This window comes from Habropoda laboriosa, unplaced genomic scaffold, assembly GCF_001263275.1.
Source record: "Habropoda laboriosa isolate 0110345459 unplaced genomic scaffold, ASM126327v1 scaffold186, whole genome shotgun sequence".
NCBI classification, from domain to species: Eukaryota; Metazoa; Arthropoda; class Insecta; order Hymenoptera; family Apidae; genus Habropoda; species Habropoda laboriosa.
Window position 1 is genome coordinate 2,972,733 of NW_017100427.1, and position 21,322 is coordinate 2,994,054.

A 21,322-nucleotide genomic window follows, 5' to 3' on the forward strand; every position below is an offset into this window, starting at 1 on the left:
TTTTTCGTTGTAGAATTTTCATTTGAATATAAAAATTGAAATGCAAAATTAAGATTAAAATTCGAATTTACTATTAATTAAATAAAAAGATAGGGTAAATTACTTGTGCTTCTGCACTCGTTCCAGCCTCGAATACTTTCTTTCCTTTTTTACTATTTAACGTTAAAACAGATACTCAGGTGTCCCGTTTCTAATGAATTATCCTACGCATCGACATGTCACAAACAAATACCATTTCAACAACGTCATGTCAGTTCCCTAATTCCTTCGATTCTCCTCGAACCTGTTCTCATTTAATCAATGTTAGTCATACGTAAAAAACTGTGCGATATATACACTTCTTTCTTCGACGTCTTCCAAATGCACAGCAGTTAACAACATTGAGCATCGGGCAAATATACTATACACATACTCGTTGATTAGGAGTGTCGTCGTACGACTCGGAAGACTCTGTCGAGGATTAGAATGTCTGCAGCTTTAATCACGCGACAAGAAACTCAATCGTTTCCCTTCTTTTCTTTTCTCTGGTTACGTTACTTTCTCTCTTACTCTACATGTGTCATTCTGTCGATCACCCGGAGTGCATGTTTTTGTTTTTGTGGTTTCTTCAATCGAAAAATTTCTTTCCAATTTCCCTGCAACGAGATTCCTCTCTCTTAAAATTTCCGCGATCAATAGACCCTCTTCTCTCCAGGAATTTCTTCGTGAATCGATTTCTTCGATTTGTCTTTCTCTGGAAATATCCCCTTCTTAGGAAGACTCCTTTCCGGGCTAGGACTAGGACTAGGACTAGGCGAGGAACTCGGTGATCTTGATGAACTACTCGAGCTCGACCTTTGCCTCTTCTTCTCCTCGACACGGGTCCTATGTTCGTATAGTGGTCCTCGAATAATCTTTAAAGTGGTTTCCAGCTCGTAAGCTCGATCCTTCAACAGATTGTACTGGTTCAGATCCAGTCCAGCTTTTTTTGCTCTCTTGTGGAGCGCGATGAGTTGTCGCCTGCTCAGCACGTCGGGCAGCATATATTCCTGTTAGTGCAGAATAACGTATGTAAAACTGAACTTTATTAAATAACGTTAGTTTTTAAAAGAACTTTATCCTTGATCAATGGTGTCTAGCAACGTAGTATAGCTTAAATTTTTATCTAAACTAGATTTAGTTGAGTATTTTCTTCAACACCGAACAACACAAAGAAATACAGCAAGATTTTTTATTTGAAAGGGAACTCATTTATTTCGTTGATCTAGCTAACAAAATTTTGCAGTAGTAACCTGTTTCGTTACGGCGAAGTAGATGAACCAAGCCATGGTGGTGCCGTAAGTAACGAAATATGTAACCGGTTCCATTATATCCCACGAGTATTCCCACCAGGTTAGTCTGGCTAGGCCACTGAATTGAATTGACATCAGCACAAGAATCACCCAGACAATTATGTTTGCCTTTCTGGTAGCGGTGGTCTCTAATTCTTGCAGCTTCTACAACAGACAAGGAAATTTGCATATTAGACTAATCAGTTTAATCTGATCAAAAATCCAATTACATCAAAAAAAATCCTTCATACGTAAGATTAAAATACACCACTTTCAGGCAATCTTTAAAGCAATATAATACCTACATCGTGAAAAGTTGTACACTTTGCCGGTGCATTCTGGTCACACGAATAAAAAATGAACCGCAAATTATTTACAATCCTAAACCACCGTTCCATTACCATTTTTCTTAACAATCTCAGAATATTCTTCCACGTTGTCTCAAGCAACGAATTAACAACAACAACAAAAAAACAATATCCTTCTCGAAGGCAACGTTTAGAAATACCATCCTAAGAACATAATCCTCGAATGTTAAATCGTTCCTACAGAATCACCGTCGAGGCACGATCCGTTAATTGTCTCGAACGCAAGCTTTATCTCCGCGTTTTATCATTCCTAGTGTACGAGCACGTTAGCTGCACCGTTCATTCTATCTCGTACATGTGATACTACGCTCGTTGTCGATGTTGCACACCGAGAAACGGCGGCGGAACAGTACAAAGGAAACTGCGGTCGAACAGTGTCTTACATAATTAAGAGACGTGGTATAATATAATACAAGCGTGGTGGTTCTTTTCTTTTTTACAGATTCTAAAGAGCGCTGATACGATTTTTGTACACGGTACAGAAGAGTGTATAAAGGAGGCGGTTATAATTGGCCCACACGCGATCGTGTAAGAGCTCCGCTTACACATATACAGGGTGATAATTAAAACCACGAAGCGATGTATTAATTCACATCGTGGCGAGGAGAAAACGAGCAACGAGAGGAGAAGCAGAGAGAGAGAGAGAGAGAGATGGTACGGCGTTTCGTTGAATAATTGTGCACGCGTGCCGCGTTCTGACGAGCTGGAATGCTAATAACAACGTCCAACACCTTAAGCTTCCGTTTAATTTAGATAGCATCGATGGCCGTGCGTTTCTCTATCTGTTCGTGTTCATTGCCGTGGTGAATACCGAGTCGAAGAGACCAATTTACTTCGATTCACAGCCTGTGTTTCCGTCCTACGAATCCTTTCTTTCTTCGACGGCTCTTCTCTAATCGTGCGATAAATTTGTCCTCGTTAGAAATGCGCTGCAAAGGTGTTCGGTGATTTATGAAAATTAACGATTCGACGTTGAAGATGATCTTTGTTAGCGTGGATGAATTTACCTGCTCGAAGGGTTCCAGTTCCAATCTGACGGTTTCCAGCTCGGCCAACACTTGCTTCTCCATGTCGGCGTAGTATTCTCGGACGTGAAACGCTTCGTACAATTGGCTGACCAGTGTCTGGATGTCCGATAGCTTCTCTATGTTCTCCTAGAAAATCGTTCACCTCGATAACGTTTCGTCGACACATTTTCCTTGTGTTTTAAAAGAAATTCCGTTAGTCTTTCGATGGTTTTATTTTGTATTTTAACGAGTAACTATAATTATCACGATTGTGCGATTGCGGCAGGTATAGTCGGTGGAAGAAATATAGGAAGATGGTGAATTGACGGGATATTTCAAAGAAGTATAAACGTGTTAATTTTTACGTTAAAAAAAGCTGCCAGAGTTGCCCCAGTTTAGGGTCAATGTAAAATTAACCCTCGGTAGGAAAACATATTTTTTCGCACTCCCTAAGCAAACCAGGTCGTTTATGTTACAAGTCCAACTTTTTCACCGTTCTGAGCTTTCAAAAAATCGGAAAAAATTCTGAGATACTTGTCGAAGCCTCTGCTACTACGTTATAAAATTGTTTCCAGTAAAGATAGAAATTTATTTCGATGAAATACAAGAGTGAAATTTCGCTCGGGTCATCGGTGACCCAAATTGCTTGCACGCAGAATTATTCATTTATTTTCTTTTTTAAACAAAACATTCCCACCTCTTCCTGGTAATAATAATAAGAAGGAGAATTGAGATAAAATACATCCGGAAATAACATCGTGTCAAGATCATATCCATCATCCTTTCACCAACCGCAATCATCTCATCATCGTTCATACTCAGCATACAAAAACTGAACGTTGACATGACCATTCACAGACATATTGAAAAAGCTATAATACCGAAGATATGCAACACGGTTCGCAAATTGCCGAAACCATTAACATAAACGAGAAACAATGGTACTCCCGTTCTGTTTGGTTTTATCTTTAGGCTGGAGTGAACAACAGGATCACTCCTGAGGAGCTCGGTGTAATAACGATAACAGGAAAATCGTTGGAGACGAACTCGCTATAAGTAATAAAACAAATAACAAAATAACGATAAAACCATCGAAGAAGAGCACACCATAGTAATGAGATAATGATAAAACCACCGAAGAACTCGCGACAGCAATAAAGTAAGTAGTGTAATATGAATAATTTAATTGATCGAATAATAAAATCGTGGAAGAAGAATAGGCTCACCGCGATAATAAAATAAATAATAAAACTCACCGTGGTGTGTTTGTGATGTAACGGCGGCGTCACCACGTACTCGTTGTCGTTTATCACCAATCGAAAGTCATCCTCCATTAAAGATTCGATCGTGTTGTTGGAACCTATCCTGATACCATCTGAGAACACGACGAAAACCCTTTACGTAGCGGAAAATCGAGAATGTCCTATCGAAAGTTCAACGTGCCAGCTAAGCAGACGCGTCGTTGGAAAATCTCGGGAGAGACTTACCAAGCGTCGTCACGGTTGCTCGATCGATGCCACGATCTTCCTTCTTCAGCAACCGAACGAAATCTCCTACTGTGTCGGTGATTGGTTTCAGGGTAAACACGCAGTGCTCGCTCCTCGATGGCAAAGGTACCATGATCCTTGGCAATCCTCGGTGATACGTCACAGTCACATCTGCGGCTAAAGTGATTTCAATGCGTTAACACCCTGGACAAACGTGCACGTCACCTGGCATTTAGAGAAAATAATTGCACGCGGAGGAATTTGGAAGGATGAACGAGAGAAGATCGCATTAGGTATGCTATCGGCGAATTTTGGAGATTTTGCAACATCCTCGAGGACACTTTATCGTTTCTACGATTTGTCGAAGTAGACTTTGCGTGCAGAAGTTCTAATGAAAATGCTTCAGAAGAAGATGTAATTTTTGATAATAATTAAAATGTAGGCGAATGTAATACTGTCACGCGCGGTGAACAAGGCCAACGGTATTTTATTCATTTTACAGTATCGAAGATCGAAGATTTTTATCGGGACACTAAGATTATCGCGTGACAGTGCAAGAGAGTGTCGAGCTACTTTTCGTTATCGAAACGACCAGGTTGGACTAATCGAATGCAGTTTCTCTTTTTTAACTCTGCCTGCTAAGCGTTTCTCGCGATGTTCCGAGTCGCTCCGAGTGTAAACTCCTTTCTTTCGAGTGGCGATTCTAGGGGAGTTCGATCGAAATGGGATTTAACAGGCTTCGGGCAAGCTTTTGTTAAAGAGCGATTCTGTTCCTTCTTCTTCGCGGTTTTTTCGGATCAGCGACGTCGAAACGTCTCGCTATTCTTCCTGCCGGACACTGTACAGTCTATCGAAGAAATACAGCGAGGTTGGGAAATTAGACAAGCGTGAAACATCAGTTTAGGTGAAGCGAGGATTTCGAGCTTTGTTCACGATCGTACGGAATCAACTCTCAAGACGTTCTTACGAATCGCGATATGTTTGTTGCGAAACCGATAATTGTCCATCTTTCTAAGTCAGACCATTTAATCTACTCGGGATAGGGGACACAGGTAGTGCTCGGAAGATAGACTATTAACGCACAACAGTTTGCTGTTAAAACTATATATTTGCGAATGAACGTGAACAGAGCGCGAAATGTCTAGGCTTACTGATAGGAAAATTGTGTGTCGTGTCGTGTGGTGTTCGCTATTTTATAAACTACGTGTGTGTTGTGATTGGCTGTCGTAAGTGGTGATTGGTTTTTTCGGTGTGTTTGGGGTGTGTCTGGTGGTGGTGTGAAAGTGGGGAATTTGTTCTTACATTTGTTATATCGCTTGTCTGAAATTGGTGATGTCGAAGGTCTGTTTTATTGTCTTAGAGTATGTGGTGTCCAGGTGTGAGAATGGTCGAATTTTTGGTGTAATAAAGTAATTTGCCCATGGCGGCTAAGACCTCGCTTTTTAGAATCGCTTGTCTGAAAATTGGTGATGTCGAAGGTCTGTTTTATTGTCTTAGAGTATGTGGTGTCCAGATGTGAGAGTGGTCGAATTTTTGGTGTAATAAAGTAATTTGCCCATGGCGGCTAAGACCTCGCTTTTTAGAATGTGCTGTCTATTGAAAATACCGATGTTATTGTTCGGCTCGTCGGTACGGCCGAACAATCCAAGCGGTGTCTGTTACGCATGTGACAACGTGATAAAAACAGGAAAAAGGTAGATCGAGATCTGTACCGAGTGGAAATATCGACTGTCAGAGAGTTTCGCGTTTCACGAAATTTAGGAGAGACAGTGTATAGTCGGTGGAAGAAATCTAGTCAGGTCGTAAAATTAGAGAGGCGTGGTAATGGGACCGAGCCATTCCGAAGTCAAAGTGACTAACTCGGTCGATTTGAACTTATTAAATTTTCTTTTATTGAGGGGTTATATTAAATAAATAACTCGTGTGGAGTAAGCAAGGTAAATAATTGTATTTTAAAAGACGTTCAGACAAGACGTAGACAAGACGGGCGCACAATTAGAACTGCTTACGGAGCGTGGTGACAGTGTGCACTTTTATACCTGGTGTGTTAGGCATCCCCAAACCATATTTTTCGAACGTGTCATAAACCTACCTACCACTCCAGGATGTCGATTTTTCATGCAGCACTCATAAACCATTTTGCTTCAACATCTTTAAATCTCCAATTTCTTTCAATTTTCAAGCACGTGCTTCGATACTCAAAATTGGAAGAATTTGAAAAAGTAGAGTTAATCAGCTAATCAATCCTCAAATTCATTTCTTCTTCCAACAACGTACCCTCCACATTAAAAGCAGCACATTTTCCTCGTCTTTCTCTCCCTTAACGCGCAGACGCAGAAGCGGACAAGTGAAAGAAACCAAAAACTTATTTCTTCTTCCAACCTACGAGCCTCTTCCTCGATAAAAAGAAGAACGTGCAGACGCGTAAGTGTTTATGCTCGATCAGGTAATTAAACCTGGTTGACCAAATTAAACGAAACCATAAAATACATTTCTTCTTCCAGCAACCTAAGGAGCTTCTTCTTCTTACTCCGTGAAAAGAAGCACGCCTCTAAAACGTTCCCCTCGCCTTTTTCCCCCTTCACGTGTAAGACACAGAAGTGTGTTCCAGCCTCGTGGATGCATTTCCAAAGATCGTGTAGCCGGATCGCGGTGCTCGGTTCCGTTCTGCTTCCAACGGAAAGATCCACGTACATACTGGTCGTCCCATTCCGGTCTCCACACTCTAATACCTTCCTCATATCAACGGCTGCTAACCAGGTTAACGCGATCCAGCTCTCGATCGCGCGACCATCACGCGAACGAGTTCACGGAAACACCGGAATTCCACTGGTAAACGATCGTTAGTCCTCTTCCCACCTCATTCACATATCGATACACTATTTTCACACGTACACGGCCAAACTGGGTTCGATTAACCTAACCTAACCTCTGAGTATCTTATCTGAAATTGCACAGGTACGCGGAGGATCTTCGAACCCGATTTTCTTGAAGACCGAGTTTCCGGACGAAGAAATTTTATTCTATATTTTTCTCCTTTTTTCGTTTCAATCTCTTCTCAATCTCTTCAGGGACACTGACACGCATGTGTATCTTCAGTTTTCAACATTTCAATATTTGCCACAGAGAAAGTGTGAAAAACGTAATCTTCCAACAAGGAGGGCATTTTAATCGCATAAAAAATTGTCCCTGAAGAGGTAAAGCGTTACCTCGTGCCTGTCCTTATGCAAATTTCGGTCACACCCTGTATATTGTAAAGGAAGAACCGGAGCCTAAGTTGACTCATCTCACCAAATTGACATTCTCGCGATCGAATTGCACGATCCTTCGCGCCTGCGTAATTTTCATTTAAATCAAAGTACATATTTTGCTCCACTCTCGTTACCTCGTATTAGCGAAAATACCCGCGCTCTTTATAACGCAAGACTTCGAACTGGATTATAATGCCTGAAAGCCTTTGCAAAACTCGTTAGGAAGATACCGAGTTTTCAGGTTTGCTCTTGCTTCAAGGAGTGTGTGCAACCGTTGGAAAAAAAAAAAAAAATCCTGAGCCAAGGGAATTAAAGGAGAGTTAAAAAGTCTTGAAAGAGTTTTTCCTTGCTCGGGAAATGCAACGGCGTGTGTTTTTTTCTGTTCGGCAAACCTGCGAGAGGAATGTTTGTGCAAACCGGCAGCTTGCATTGAAAAGCGTACGTATGATAGCGTGAAACGTGAGCCACGCCGGAAGGAATTATGCTCGTTGGAATCGAGCAACAACCGGTCTTTCGATCGACGTTTACGCAATTTCAGAGATTCGTGCAATTTCGACGATTTTCAATTCGTCGTCTGTGGAAGAAGAAAGAAAACGAGGTATCGTTTCGTTGATTATCTTCAATTTTTTTTTTTTTTTTGTAACGGACGTTTTTAGAGAATGATCGATCGGTTGCGAGATCGTCGAAAGAGATATCGTTAGTTTGCTAAGTGCTCATTTGCATTATAACACGAGAACATTTGTCCGGTTAAAGCACCGTCATTCTAAAGGAGGCGAAGCTTAATCTGGAGAAAGTCGGCCTCTTTATTGGTAATTCGTTTCGTCATACGTCTGTGAACTATTTCTTTCACGCTGTTTTCGAAGTTATGTGCATATACAAGTTATAAAGCGAGATGGCATAATATCACGTTGTAAAAATTAATTAATCAAATTGTATAAGATAAGGGGGATTTAATTGAGGTTCTTTTTTTTTTTTTCTTGCTTCGATTATCGAGAGCAATTTATCGCTCGATATTACGCGTTTACTTTTACTTCTTTGGGACAAGAGTTGTTGGCCGATTCTTAGTGCGCCGGCAAGGCCAAAATTTAGATACGGAGCATGTCACGTGTAAAAGAAATAGTAAACGTTTGATAAATCTAGCTTCGATGAAATAATTGCTGGGTTCTTATATATCCCCTCTTTAACCCCTTTAACTTCATAACTGCGCTCCCCTTTGAAACAGAAATTGAATTTCTAGGTTATAATTAAAAACGAGTAAGAATTATAACTAATTTCTTTCTTTCCGTTCTTGCAAGTGTGAATATGACGTATTTTACGTTCATACGATTCAAAATTGATAATCCCTTGATAAATAAATGATCGTGTTCTAAGTGTTGGCTAAACAACGACGAGTTAACTCGCCTTACACAGTTAAGAGGTTAAGGTCGATGATCCATGTATACGTTCATAAAAATCTACGAACTCAAGTAAACAAAACGTGTATTTAAAAAAAATATATAATTTCGATATGATTTAATTTGAAGAAACAATTACATATTGCACGAGATATCAGTATCTCAACGCGATACGTAGTGCTCCACCTGTAAAGGGTTAAACATTTTGAACACCCTGTAAAAAATCTAAATCTACAATCTCCTCCGCGGGTGCTTGCTGAAACGCAATCTGAATTTTTGTATTCAGAATTAACACGAAACTTGAGTTACGTGTATCCCATTTCCGGTCCCGAGAGGGAAACTAGTCCGTAGCAAGACTCCACAATTAGCCAATAGCGTCGCAAAATGTTCTCCGTTCACGATATATCACAATCTTTTCTTGGCCAAGAAAATTTCGTCTACTTCAATTGTGCATCTCTCCTTAATGGCGACGAGCAACGTCCCGCAATTAGTGCGCCCCCACGTGACGTGCGCTTGATTCACGACGATTCGTGGCTTGCGCTGGAAGTGGTAAAGATGCCTACCACCACTTTTCTGGTGTCGTCCTCCCTTCTTCCTGGCTTCGTGAAAAGTTCGCGGTGGTGAAGTTTCCCGTAGCCAGCCAGTCTATCTCTGGATTCTGCTCAACTAATCAGTGACGTGCGTGTTAGACGTGTGTCACCGGGTTACAACTGTGCGAAAAAAAAAAAGAAGAGAGAAGAAAACTGTAGAAGAAGAAAAAGAGACGAATCTTCCCTTTCTTGTCGCGTGCGCCCTTCCGACCGCGTCCCGGTAAACCGTTTTTCGCGTGGCGTGGCCTCTTCAAGGATGCACGACGACTGATCGTCGGGGATCTCCCCAAGGGTAGGTGAATAACGTATTACATCCTATGCAACTATGTATTCACGTCCCTCTTTGTGCAGCAAGTGCATGGTAATTCCTCTTCCTTTTGTCTCTCCCTTTTTAACGTGCTACCCATGTATGTTTTTCTATTCTATGACGGGTTTGGGTAAGGCACACAACGTGTCCTGTGAAAAACACCTTTCATCAGTGGAGTAATATTTCATCACGAAGTGTTTTGTACGTTGGTTTTGCAACGCTCTCCTTTAGAATGAAATTGTAAAACATTGTGTTGTCAGAGGCTTAATGTGAAATTTATTTGTCTTGTATATATGGTTATGAAAATGGAATTTTTTAATGAAGTAATTGCGAGGGGAGATTTTTACTTGCACACATATATAAGAAGATCAAAAGAAGTTTAATGTAAAATTGTTTTTACATTGTATTTTATAATAGAGGGTCTTTCCTTTCCTCTTTTTTGTTATTTTATGTTTTCAATTTCTTTCTTGGGCCACAAACCGTAAGTTCGGACCCTTTCTGGACAAAATTAACGTAGGAACAACCTTCGGTTCAACTAAACATAAGTTTGTACAGTTCTTTCGATGCTTTTTATCCATTTGCTCCAAGGATTTTAGCAGCGGGAGCGAGTAACCCTTCAACGCCACCTGTGCATAGAGAGTATTACTAAATATTCTACTACAAGTACACACCAGCTGCACGAGATATTAATCTCACGTCAGTTTTTCCCCCTATCTTTCCCTCGTTCCACGCAAATCTTTCCTCACTTATTTTATATATTGTGCCTGGTTTGCAATAAGCTTTTTTATCGGCCACGAAAAAAATTATACGGTAAACAGAATATTTCTTGCGCAATGGCGTTTCCCTCGAGGAGCAAAATTCCTCGTCTAAATCGACCGTGAAACTCGTGAGATTAAAAGAAACCGAGATTGGTAAAAATGCAGCGGAGAAGAAAAGCGTGGATAGCGGTCCGTTAGGAAAGTTGCAAATAGAATTAGTATAATTGCGGATCGAAGCGTGAAAAGATTGAACAACCGCATTATACCGCTTTACTGTTATTCATTTATGCAAGAAACTTATAATCAGTCACGCGCTTCATAGAATAATTTCATGTTATCTCAAAATGGTCAGTAAAATAAGCAATTGATTATGGACGGGTCATTAATACCCTTATATATTTTGCAATGTGCATAATGTTATACGTTCATCAGGAAATTGTTATTCGATAATGATAATTATGTAACCATGCGTGTATAACAGGCCTCGTCGTTCAGGGGGTCGACCATGGGTGGAGTACAAAGCGGAACCCATACCCTTGGAGAGGCATTATGGGTGCACGAGAGACAACGTCAAAAATGCCATCGGTGAGTAATACTTCTTCAGAAAATATTCGCGAAATTGTTCGATTAGAGGAAGATGTATCCTGTAACGTTTGGAACGGTTCATTTCGACTAAAGCAGCCATCTAACTGACTCTACGTTCAAATCCCCCTATCGGCGAATTTAACACTTGGAGAATTTTCTCCGGCTGTTAAAGCACGTGTAGCAAGACGACACTAGGATTGAGAGACACCGAGAAAAGAGAAAAGACAAGAGAGAGAAATTAAGCACAATAGAAATTAACCGCGTCGTAAGTTAATTGCGTTGCAGGTTGATGGTAGAGGGGCATAACGTTGGCCCAGATTTTTAATGAACTCGAAAAATCGCCTGGAACTTTTCTACGGTGCATAAATATCAGAGCAGAAACTATACATTGTACACCAGCGATGCCCGACGATGATATTACTTTAATCTATTCCCAGTTATCTTTCATTATCCACCGCAATAGATGTATGGTTAGTTTTTGAAGCCGCACAGTACCGTACCGCGTCTCGAACATTGTTCGATCCCGTTCGAACGAGATGCTGCTTTATGATTAGTAGAGGATTAATTGTTAATTAGTGGAATTTCGACACGGTCAGGCTGCGCTTATTAACGCGGTCGTGGTCTAATTACGCGATTCTCGTCGAGACCTTGCGCATTCTCGAGTTTTCAACGTTCCCGCTTGCGGCGTCACGACTCTTCCCGTGTTCGTATAACTCCGGTGAAGTTCGTGAGCCGACGATTTTCTGGCGCATGCGCACCAACGACTAAATTAGTAAAGTTCTGTCATTTTCAGGAAATTAACGATGCCCAATTGCTCGATTTTCTATGAAAGCAGCGATTTCATCGAGTTTCTTTGTACCGTTATTTCACTATGTCCCTGTTTTCCTTTTAACGATACGGTATTAAAAGTGGAAAAGCTGGAAACGCGGCTTTTGAGAAGAGAAGAAATTGGGTCGCACGAAAAGTATTATCAGATGGCATAGAATTTCATAATAATCAGCGGATCGTTTCAAACGATTTTCCAGTGCATGTGCTTTAATAAACGTATTATTGAAATTCGAAGATAAGCTAATGTTTCCGTCGTTGCCATGAAAACATGGCGTTTAATTGTACGAAATTAACGGTTTCGAATTACCGAGAAATTTCATTGTACCAACCTCTCGGTCTGTCCTTGTTTTCCTTTTAACTGGAGAAGCTGAGAATGTGGCTTTCGGAATGGTAGAAATTGGATCGTTTACAGCAAAGTGCAGCAGATAGGAATACAATTTCACGATGATCGATGCTGCATCGTTGCATCGCATTGAAACGATTTTCCGGCGCATGCGCGTTCACGAGTAAATAGCGCGTCGTTACCGCGCTCGTCGCGGCGGGAAATTTGAAAATAGGTCGGAGAGAATTTTCAATAGAAATTTCGTCGGGGCAATTTCACATTCGCGGTTATTACACACTTCTAATTGCACGACCATTAATTTTCATTTCGTTTTAACCATACTTTCCCCGAACTGGTGCCCGTTAACGAAACCGCGAGATTATCTTTCCAGATAATACGAAACGAAAGAAATGAATTTCGCGCCGCGTCTAGAGCTTGGATCGAAAATCATTTTAACATTCAGCATAAACCGCTAAACGATATGTAAGATTTCCCATTAACGGTACAGTGTTATTTCTTATCGAGAGTCGGTGCACTCAGCTCACGTGGAAATTTTCAATATGGTTGCCTCGAGCGGATCTATTTTATTCGCTTTAACCATCTCGATAAATCGCACGCGTGTCGTAGTTCCGCCAATTAGACGCTTCTAGAAACTCGAGAAATTCTATCTCCATGCTTGACGCGATACCGCTAACGAGTCAGTCGGCTCTTTGCCGGAATTCTGCTTTTATTCCCAATCGGCGCGCGTTCATTTCATTGAATTAACAACTTGTGCAAACAGGGAACGTAATAAATTTCAACCAGCCGATGGTTCTATACAATTGCTTCGAGACGAATCTACGGTACGTATGGAAAACGGACGATTTTACAAAAATTTCGTGTCGAGGTAACTAATTAATACGACCGCGGCTAATGAAAAGCAAATCATCGTTCCGAACAGTAGCTTCCAGCGTAATTACAACAGGAACTTCCATCAGTTCTGTATATGCGTATAATATAGTTTGTATCAGGAAACCATTTTCAACAAACAGTCTATCGAAAGCGTTCTCGTTAACGCAACTGAAAACGAGCAAAAAATTAGCGGATCTTTTTAACGATAAGAAAATTCGTTCGTGTTTAGATACTCGTACAAATCGAAGAAATCTAAATATCCAATTAGCAGATGTTTCATAATATTCAGAAACTTGAAACTTGTAAAATATTAGGAGTACTCTTCAGCTTGACTTTCTTCCTGCACTATTTTTTTTTTATAATTTCAGTCTTTCTCGTATTTCTTTAACGACGATTAATTAACCCTGTCATCGATGTCCAGTGATAGAAGCATTTTTTCATTTTTAAAGTACGCAATTACGAGTGTATCGAAAAAGGGAACGAAACCAGTTACATTTAGTCGGTTTTATCTCCGTTATAAAAGGTTGAATACGCTCGAAAAAATATGTTCAAAATGAAATATATAGCTGGTACTTTAATCAAATCTAAATTCCTTTTAACAATGTTACTTAATTTCCATGAAAATGATACCGTACCATTCGCATCATTTGTTGCTACATTAAATTTAATAAACAGTTTCATGATTGAAAGTTCGTGTCAGGTTGTGAATGGCGCTTTTCTGTAATCACTATTCAAATTAAATCGTTTTTACAGAAACTGACAGTTTTATCGCTTTAAAATCTCGGATCAAATTGGAGCTTCTCCATTATTTCAACAATTTTAAGCAATCTCCCTAATGAAAATATGTTCCAAAATTTCCTAAATCACATGCAGCACTATTTTCTCTAATTTTGCCTTTCACAGTCACCGCGATAAATTATCAAACTCAAAGTCCAACGTTGCAATTTCCCGAATTCAACTTTTCCAAAATTTCAAAAAAAAACTATCGTTGCGGCATGATCGATAAGCGAAGAGGGGTTAATTCGCATTCCTCGTGGTCTACGCGTGCAACAATCTCCCATGTATCGCGCGGATGACCACGGGAATGCGCACGTTTCACGGCAGGAAAATTGCGAGGTCTGGGCGAAAATCAACAAAACGCACGTCGGACGCATCGGTAATTAACGCGGTGAATTCGCGTCGCGACAACATAGGTGCAATCGAAAGAACGAACGAACCAACGAGGGTAGAGGAGGAGGAGGCGGAGGAGAGGCCGGCACAGCGGAACATACCGGATATCCGTTTCGACGGAACGTCTCTGTTCGTTTCACCGGCGTGCACGCAGCTGCGTACAGGACAAAGGGCTGTGACAGCGATCGTGCATCGAAATTTCCGCAGTCCCGTCCCGTACAGTCATTTCTGTTCTGAAAACGCGCGCGAAACCGACGCGAGGCAAACCGCTGTCCAGTGCGTGTGGATCATGCGGGTGCGCCATGTTCGCGGTGAAGATCGTTTATTACCAGGTGACGATGGAATTCGTCGAGAACGCCGAAGATCTCAGGTACCGTTTATATCTTCCCCCTTTTTCTCACATTTTCTTTGGCTGTCGGGCAATTAAAGAGAGGATTTCGAAGACTGTAGCGTGTAGAGTTGACGAGTAACCCCTTTTTACAGTGGGCTACAATTTTATACACGAGTGGTCGAGTAGAAAATTAGAAGCATAGAGAAGATATTTGTTATGGAATTTTATTAAAAATTTTTTACTATTATTGGAACGATTTTAGTTTGAATTCAGCTAAGCTGTGAACAGGGTGTTTCGAAAAGTATGAACGTTTGTGTGGAAACAGTGGGGAGTGAGAAGTAGAGAAAATACATTTCTACGGAATTTTATTGTAAATTTTTCGATTATTATTGGCACGATTTTAGTTTCGGTTCAGCTTGAATATGCACAGGGTGCACGTTCAAAGAAACGTTAAATGAAAGCGACAATTTTCGAGAAACAGCTACAGAAACACACGAGATAAGAAGATTTTCTCAATGGAAACTTCATACTATCAACTAAGATTTCAATAATTCCATTGATAACTCAAGATTATTTTCTCGTACCGATGACTATACTCCCAGCGTGAAAACGATTAGCTCGAAGTAAGATCGCGTCGATCGACAGATACGACACCAGGTGAAAACGCGTGAGCAAAGAGAAAAACGTTTTCGGAAGTAAGTCTTTTTCCTCTAGACGGAAAGAACGATTATCAGTGGAAGAACAATTATTTCCGGCAGCAGGTGAAAAACACACACAGACACAGAAAAATATTTCCAACTGAAAGATAAAATCCAATTTCGTTCTGTTTGATCTGTACAGAGCAAGCACTCGATAAACTATCTACACAAATACAAAGAACGATTAAAAAAGAAGGAAATCTATTTCGTTCGTATTATTAAAAATTCTATCAGCTCTATTTTTCCGGTTCGAAAATTCTCGTGGAAAAATCTGCGGAGTGAAGAAAAACAAGGTATTTTCCCCCCTTTTTAATATCCGCGTTGCTTCTCCCTTCGGCAAACTCGGCGCGATTCGAAATGAAAAGCAGCCCAGGAAAGGCACTCGCGATCGTTTCAGTCAAAGGATCGTCGTCTCGTTCCAGCTGCCATTGGCTCCGATGAAAATTCCTTTGTAAGAACAGGAACACGGACCTCGTTCTGTAACATCCTGTCGTTCGATGGAACTCGGTTTCCTGACCTTTCCTGAAGTCGAGGAGGAATCACGCGACGACGAGCAACTAATGCCACTTTCCATTTTATTTAACAAAAAATCGCCGCGCTCCTCGCTTAACGCCTTTTCACATTTAACGACAATATTTCTCTGCCACGTTATACACGAAAAGATCGCCACGAGTCACGATGCGTTAAAAAAAAAAGAGACCATTTGTTACGATTGATGTGTACATAAATCGAGAGACTCGTGCACTAGCAACGGGGGGAATTAATTAGAAAAGTAAAAGTTAATTGCATCGGGGTAATCGTATCTTTTTCATCGATTTCTTTCCATTGGAAAACACGTCGGATCTGTTGGAAAATTTTTCTCACTTGCAGAGAAGTCTTTATTTACTTCTTCGTCTGACTTTTATCACTCTGACCTGAAGTGTGTAAAAGTTCGTTGTGAGTTCAAAAAGGAACGTAATAGGAGTGCACAATCAGATTAGTATATGAACGATTTGCAAAGTTCACAACTGGGGATTTAAATTTTCAGAATGGACATCGGTAAGTGCACGAACGGAGCAATTGAGTATTATTCTAATACGTTATAACAGTGTAGAAATGATCTGCAAAGTTTCAAACTGGGGATTTAAATTTCCAGAATGAACATCGGTAAGTGTACGAAAAATTTTTATCCAGGCACTGACAAACTACTTAAATAACAGAGGACGGTCGTACAAAGTGGCTGTCGTCGTATTTCAAACGAAAAATTAAAACCTAAAATTTAAAAGCTTGAAATAAAAATTTAAAAAATTTGGGGACACTTTTTTCTCCTCCCTTAGGCTTCCTAGGGTCGATGTAAAAGTAAACGCACTATAATACCAGGCACAAGAGAAGCCACACAACTTTCCGAATGAATGTAACATTCGTCAATTTCTGTATCCGATGTGTTAACGTGTCTAACCAGATGCAAAAACAAAAAAATTCATCATGTGACAACAGATGGACTTCGGCTGTCTATCAAATACGCGGCTTAGGATCGATTTGTGGTCAACCTCGTCGAAGATTTCCGTTTACGTAATAATAGGATCGTTACACGCACGGATGTATACTGTTTTTTTCAGTTTTTCACGGCGAGCACGAGAAGTTACGTAAAGAAGGTAGCGGAGCCTCGAAGCGTGGAAATATTAAAATTGATGTCCACATTAGGTAAGAGATGGTTTCGTCGAAGAGATCGAATTCGTCGCTCATTTCCATGCGTTGTAACTTTTACACGCTTTTTCTCCACCACTTTTACTTCAATGGAATCGTTAATTAGAATGCAGAATTTGTAAAACGGTATTATTAGTCTCCTTTCACGTCGTTTCCTCCAACAGTGGATCTAATAATCGCGTTTGCTCATTTCTTAAGATAATTTCGCCGTTCTTTCTTCCTTCTAGAATTATGCAAAATTTGATTTCTCGAGGAAAAGGAGAAATCACGTGTTGACCCTTCTCCTATGATTTTCTATTGGACAATATGATTGAAATAGGGGGGATCGAGAGGTGGGATGTATTTTTTATATTTATTTGAATATTCCTCGTCCATCGTGAATATTTTTATTTGGACTGATAAATACTCCTTTTCACGGTAAATAAACGAACATTTATTTTCACCACGGATGAAACAGAGAGAAATGTATATTTGTGTGCATTGTACGAGTAATCCATAAAGTTTCACGACCAATCAATTCGTTTCATTCGTTGCAGAGACGTTCCAATGATGATTAATTATATACACGACAATTAACTCGTTAATATTAGTTGATAAATTAATATTATAAGAAATGAGAAGCACAGAAATTTTTTCGTTTCACGCATTTTTTCCTGAAAAACCGTCAGAGATACTGAAACCAAATTTTAACCAGATGTTCCCCGCAGATAGATTGAAAAAGAATCGGTACGTAGCTTTTACTTATACTTTTAATTCCAAGCAACATATTTAAATTCTTACATACAAGTTAGCATCAAAAAAGGTGAAAAAATTTGTCAGAAGTACTCACAACTGTTCCCGAGAAAAGACACGGATCTACAGATAGATATAGAGAACGATCCAGATCTTTCCAACAACCCTTTAAAATTAAATTCCAAAGAATTGTACCTCCATAAAGTTGGCAAATTTAACATCGGTAATACAAATCTTTCCAACTTCCCTTTAAAATGAAATCCCATTGTACGAGCGTAACTCGTTTTTCTCATGTCCCGACCGTAATTTCAGCCGCAGATGTGACTCGACGTTATAACGAAGGGGAATAAACGAAAAAATACAGTCGAAAAATTCTGCATAAGCGAGAAATTTTACGTAACCAGCTTGCTACACGCGAGAATTGCGGAAACTTCGCGCCTGGTGACAAACGATCGCGGTCAAAATCGTGGAGAAAATCATCCAGGTCCGCGGTTCACGAACCACAAACAGCCTCCGTTCGCGATCTCTTCCGGTGCTCGATTCTCCCCCTATCGAAAGTGATTCCAATCGACGTCCGACATCGCCTGTGGACGTCAATGACTCTAGTTCAAGTTACACGTGCTACTCGAATTACATCTCGCTTTCACGAAATTAATTTCTCCCTGTATTCCGTCGCCCTGATGAAGCGCCAATCATTGACCGCACGTGTGCCGAATGAATCGGGAAACGCATCTCGAATAATGATGTTTCCGCACGTTCACCGCTGTCACGGGTAATAGGTATGGGCGCGTGATCTTTGGGCAATCGGGTGACAAGTAGAATTTGTCACGGTTGGAAAAAAATAGTGGGCGAGGGTGAATTTACGCGTGAAAAAGTAAGAATTTGCCGCGCTTGAAGAAATAAAGAAAAGGGGCGAGTCTGTGTGGAAAATAAGAACTTGTCACGCTTGGAGAAAATTAAGAAACGGTGAATCTACGTGAAAAATAAGAATCTTTCGCGCTTGAAAAAAAATGAAGAAAAGGGTGAATCTACGTGAAAAATAAGAATCTTTCGCGCTTGAAAAAAAATGAAGAAAAGGGTGAATCTACGTGAAAAATAAGAATCTTTCGCGCTTGAAAAAAAATGAAGAAAAGGGTGAATCTACGTGAAAAATAAGAATCAGTGCAAAAATACAGAAAAGGGGCGAATCAGCGTGCAAAAGTAAGTCGAAAATGTATCATTTTTTCATATTAAGTTTCACTTCCGAGTAAATCGAGGTGCACTTAAGTACACTTCTGCGATTGTTTTTTCAGAGTATTTTCAGTTTTCAAATGTATCCCAATGCAAGAATAATATCCTCCGCGAGCTGTTCCCTACTTGTATTCTCGTCATGGTATATACACAAGAGACTTGACACGATTCCATAAGTAAAAATTCATCGGTGTCAAGTCCAGGGATCGCGATGGCCGAGTATATTTTACCATTGCGATCGAACGGCGATACGAACCTTCCTATGAAACAATTATACAATACACTTTCCATTTATCTTCGTCCATATTTATTTTTCGTTTATCCTTCCCCTCTACATCCCCGACAATGGAATTCGACCATTTCTATCAATTGTTCCGCTGAAACGAGAAACTGCATTTCCTATTCTCAGACGAGGGAAATGTCACCGTCACGTGTGAAGTCAGAAAACTTGGCAGCGAATGTGTTTAGCCACTTCATTTGGAACGTAGCTCGTACTTTACACCTAACAGAGAGTAAAAGTCGATTCACTTGGCACGAGCAACCTTTTGTTAACGCCGTGAATCATTCCACCTGGGATCCAGGTGATTCGAACGTTTTCTGACGAACAATTCGAAAGGGTTGCTATAGTGGTTCACACGAGACCGTGCTTTTGTTTCGTACACGAACGAAATGGTATCCCTGACAACCCTATGATTCATCGTACAGGACGGAGAAGAGGGGATGAAATAGACCGTGGATTTTCCTTTTTTTTCCTCTTCTTTCTTTCAGTTCGTTCTTCAGCCTGTGTATCAACCGCGATAAAAACCCGCGAACCACGATTTTCATCGGTGTTTTTCATTTCTCGATCGTTAAGTAACTTCGTTGAAAGTGTGTGCAACGTTGAAGCAGGTAATCTTCTTCGGTTTGCTTCAGGTGTACGTAAATTATTCATCAAAGTGACAGAGAAATTGATGTACCGTCGTATTTCAACGTTGTCGTCTATAATATTACGGATCGATTACCGTTTTTCTGGCTTTCGACGAGGTCTTCGATCAGGAAACACGCGAAAACGGGGATAATGCATTAAGCCGTCAGAGAAAGCGTTGCGATACGTCGTTGAAAAGCGCGCGTGGATGAACGGAGAGTCGTTAAGGTGTGTGTAAAGAGTTTTCGCCGTGCGCATTCGTGCAAGCTTGTCCGCTTATCGAGAGCATTTCTCCAAACAAACCGCGATCTCACGTTTGTTAATTCTGCATTTTTCAAAAGTGCCTAATCGAGCCTGTGATTTCTTTCTATTTCCTCTTTCTCGGTCCTGAAGAGTTGAAAATCTGAACTGCACTTACCGAGACAAGTCTAACATCCTTTTCAAACAATTTATCACAGTTTAACTGCTTTCTTTTATATTAAAAATTAACTCAATAGCGTCCAGTGTTCTCTTTGGACGAAATTTTTACTTTTACTTTTTACTTTTTACGATATTGCTAAATAATTTAAAATAAGATATAAAGTATACGGAAAGTATAGCTCTGAGTTGAGTGTCAAGAATAAAAGAATTGGGATTTAACGAATTAACATGAAAGAAAAAAGAATTCTTAATTATAGAAATTAATTAGTTCGAACGACGTAAGCAATGTCTAATTGCTCTGCATATTCCAGGCTGCTTTGAAATTTACCACACTGCGGAAAATTACTAATAAACTTTAATACGACTTCAATCAATCTACCTCTCTATCGAATTTAAATAAAAATAATTTCAACAGAATATTGACTTCGAAAGAAATTAATTTTGCGTAATTTTTGCTTTGCATATTCCACACTTTTAAAATTGATCGCACCGTAGAAAATTATCAACGAGCATACAACTTCAATCCATCTACCTTCCTGTCGAATTTCCATAAAAATAATTTCAAGAATTAAGCCGAATTCGTTTTAACGAATTTGTCCTTCGATTAAACGCCAACCGGTTGCGTTAAAATTTTTAACTTCGCTTCGATAGAGACACGTGGCACGTAATTTATAGCCGACGTTAAAACGAAGAATGTGGACGTGTTCTCTTCTTTAATAAAAGTTTCAAGGATGACCCATAAGGATCATCGACGGCCACGTTGGACTTTTCGCCAGGTAGCTCATTGTAACAGAGTAAAAACGTGTCCGTAGGAAAAACGAGAGGCGCGTTTGAAACGCGAGACTGGAGGAAAGGGGCGAAATAAAAGGCAGCCGATCGTTAGGAAAGTATCGTGTCGTGCGTATCCAGGTGACTCGGGTGTAAGTGGTACCTAGGCCAAGCGCCATGGTCACTTTCTTCTTCGTGGTCTCACGTGACATCGCGCTCGCGACTCGTTGAGCACGAAACGAAAAACGACATTACTCCGTGAAACAGTTTGGTCAACGAACAAAA

The 21,322-nt window shown here is 40.3% G+C and overlaps 2 protein-coding genes across 2 annotated transcripts in view; one reads left to right on the forward strand and one right to left on the reverse strand.

The window, feature by feature from the left end:
- Positions 1-390: 390 nt before the first annotated feature.
- The window catches only part of LOC108575628 (calcium uniporter protein, mitochondrial), an 82,379-nt gene continuing 61,447 nt past the window's right edge, over positions 391-21,322 (reverse strand). Inside the window, exons 3-7 of the mRNA XM_017938469.1 lie at positions 4,173-4,349; positions 3,942-4,060; positions 2,686-2,832; positions 1,272-1,475; positions 391-1,028 (exon numbers count right to left, since the gene is read on the reverse strand). Of these exons, the coding sequence (XP_017793958.1) occupies positions 672-1,028; positions 1,272-1,475; positions 2,686-2,832; positions 3,942-4,060; positions 4,173-4,349 (1,004 nt within the window). The 3' untranslated portion in view covers positions 391-671. The remainder of the gene's footprint in view (positions 1,029-1,271; positions 1,476-2,685; positions 2,833-3,941; positions 4,061-4,172; positions 4,350-21,322) is intronic.
- Positions 10,978-21,322, forward strand: part of LOC108575627 — a 35,798-nt gene continuing 25,453 nt past the window's right edge. The window contains exon 1 of the mRNA XM_017938468.1: positions 10,978-11,057. Coding sequence (XP_017793957.1) covers positions 10,978-11,057 — 80 coding nt within the window. The remainder of the gene's footprint in view (positions 11,058-21,322) is intronic.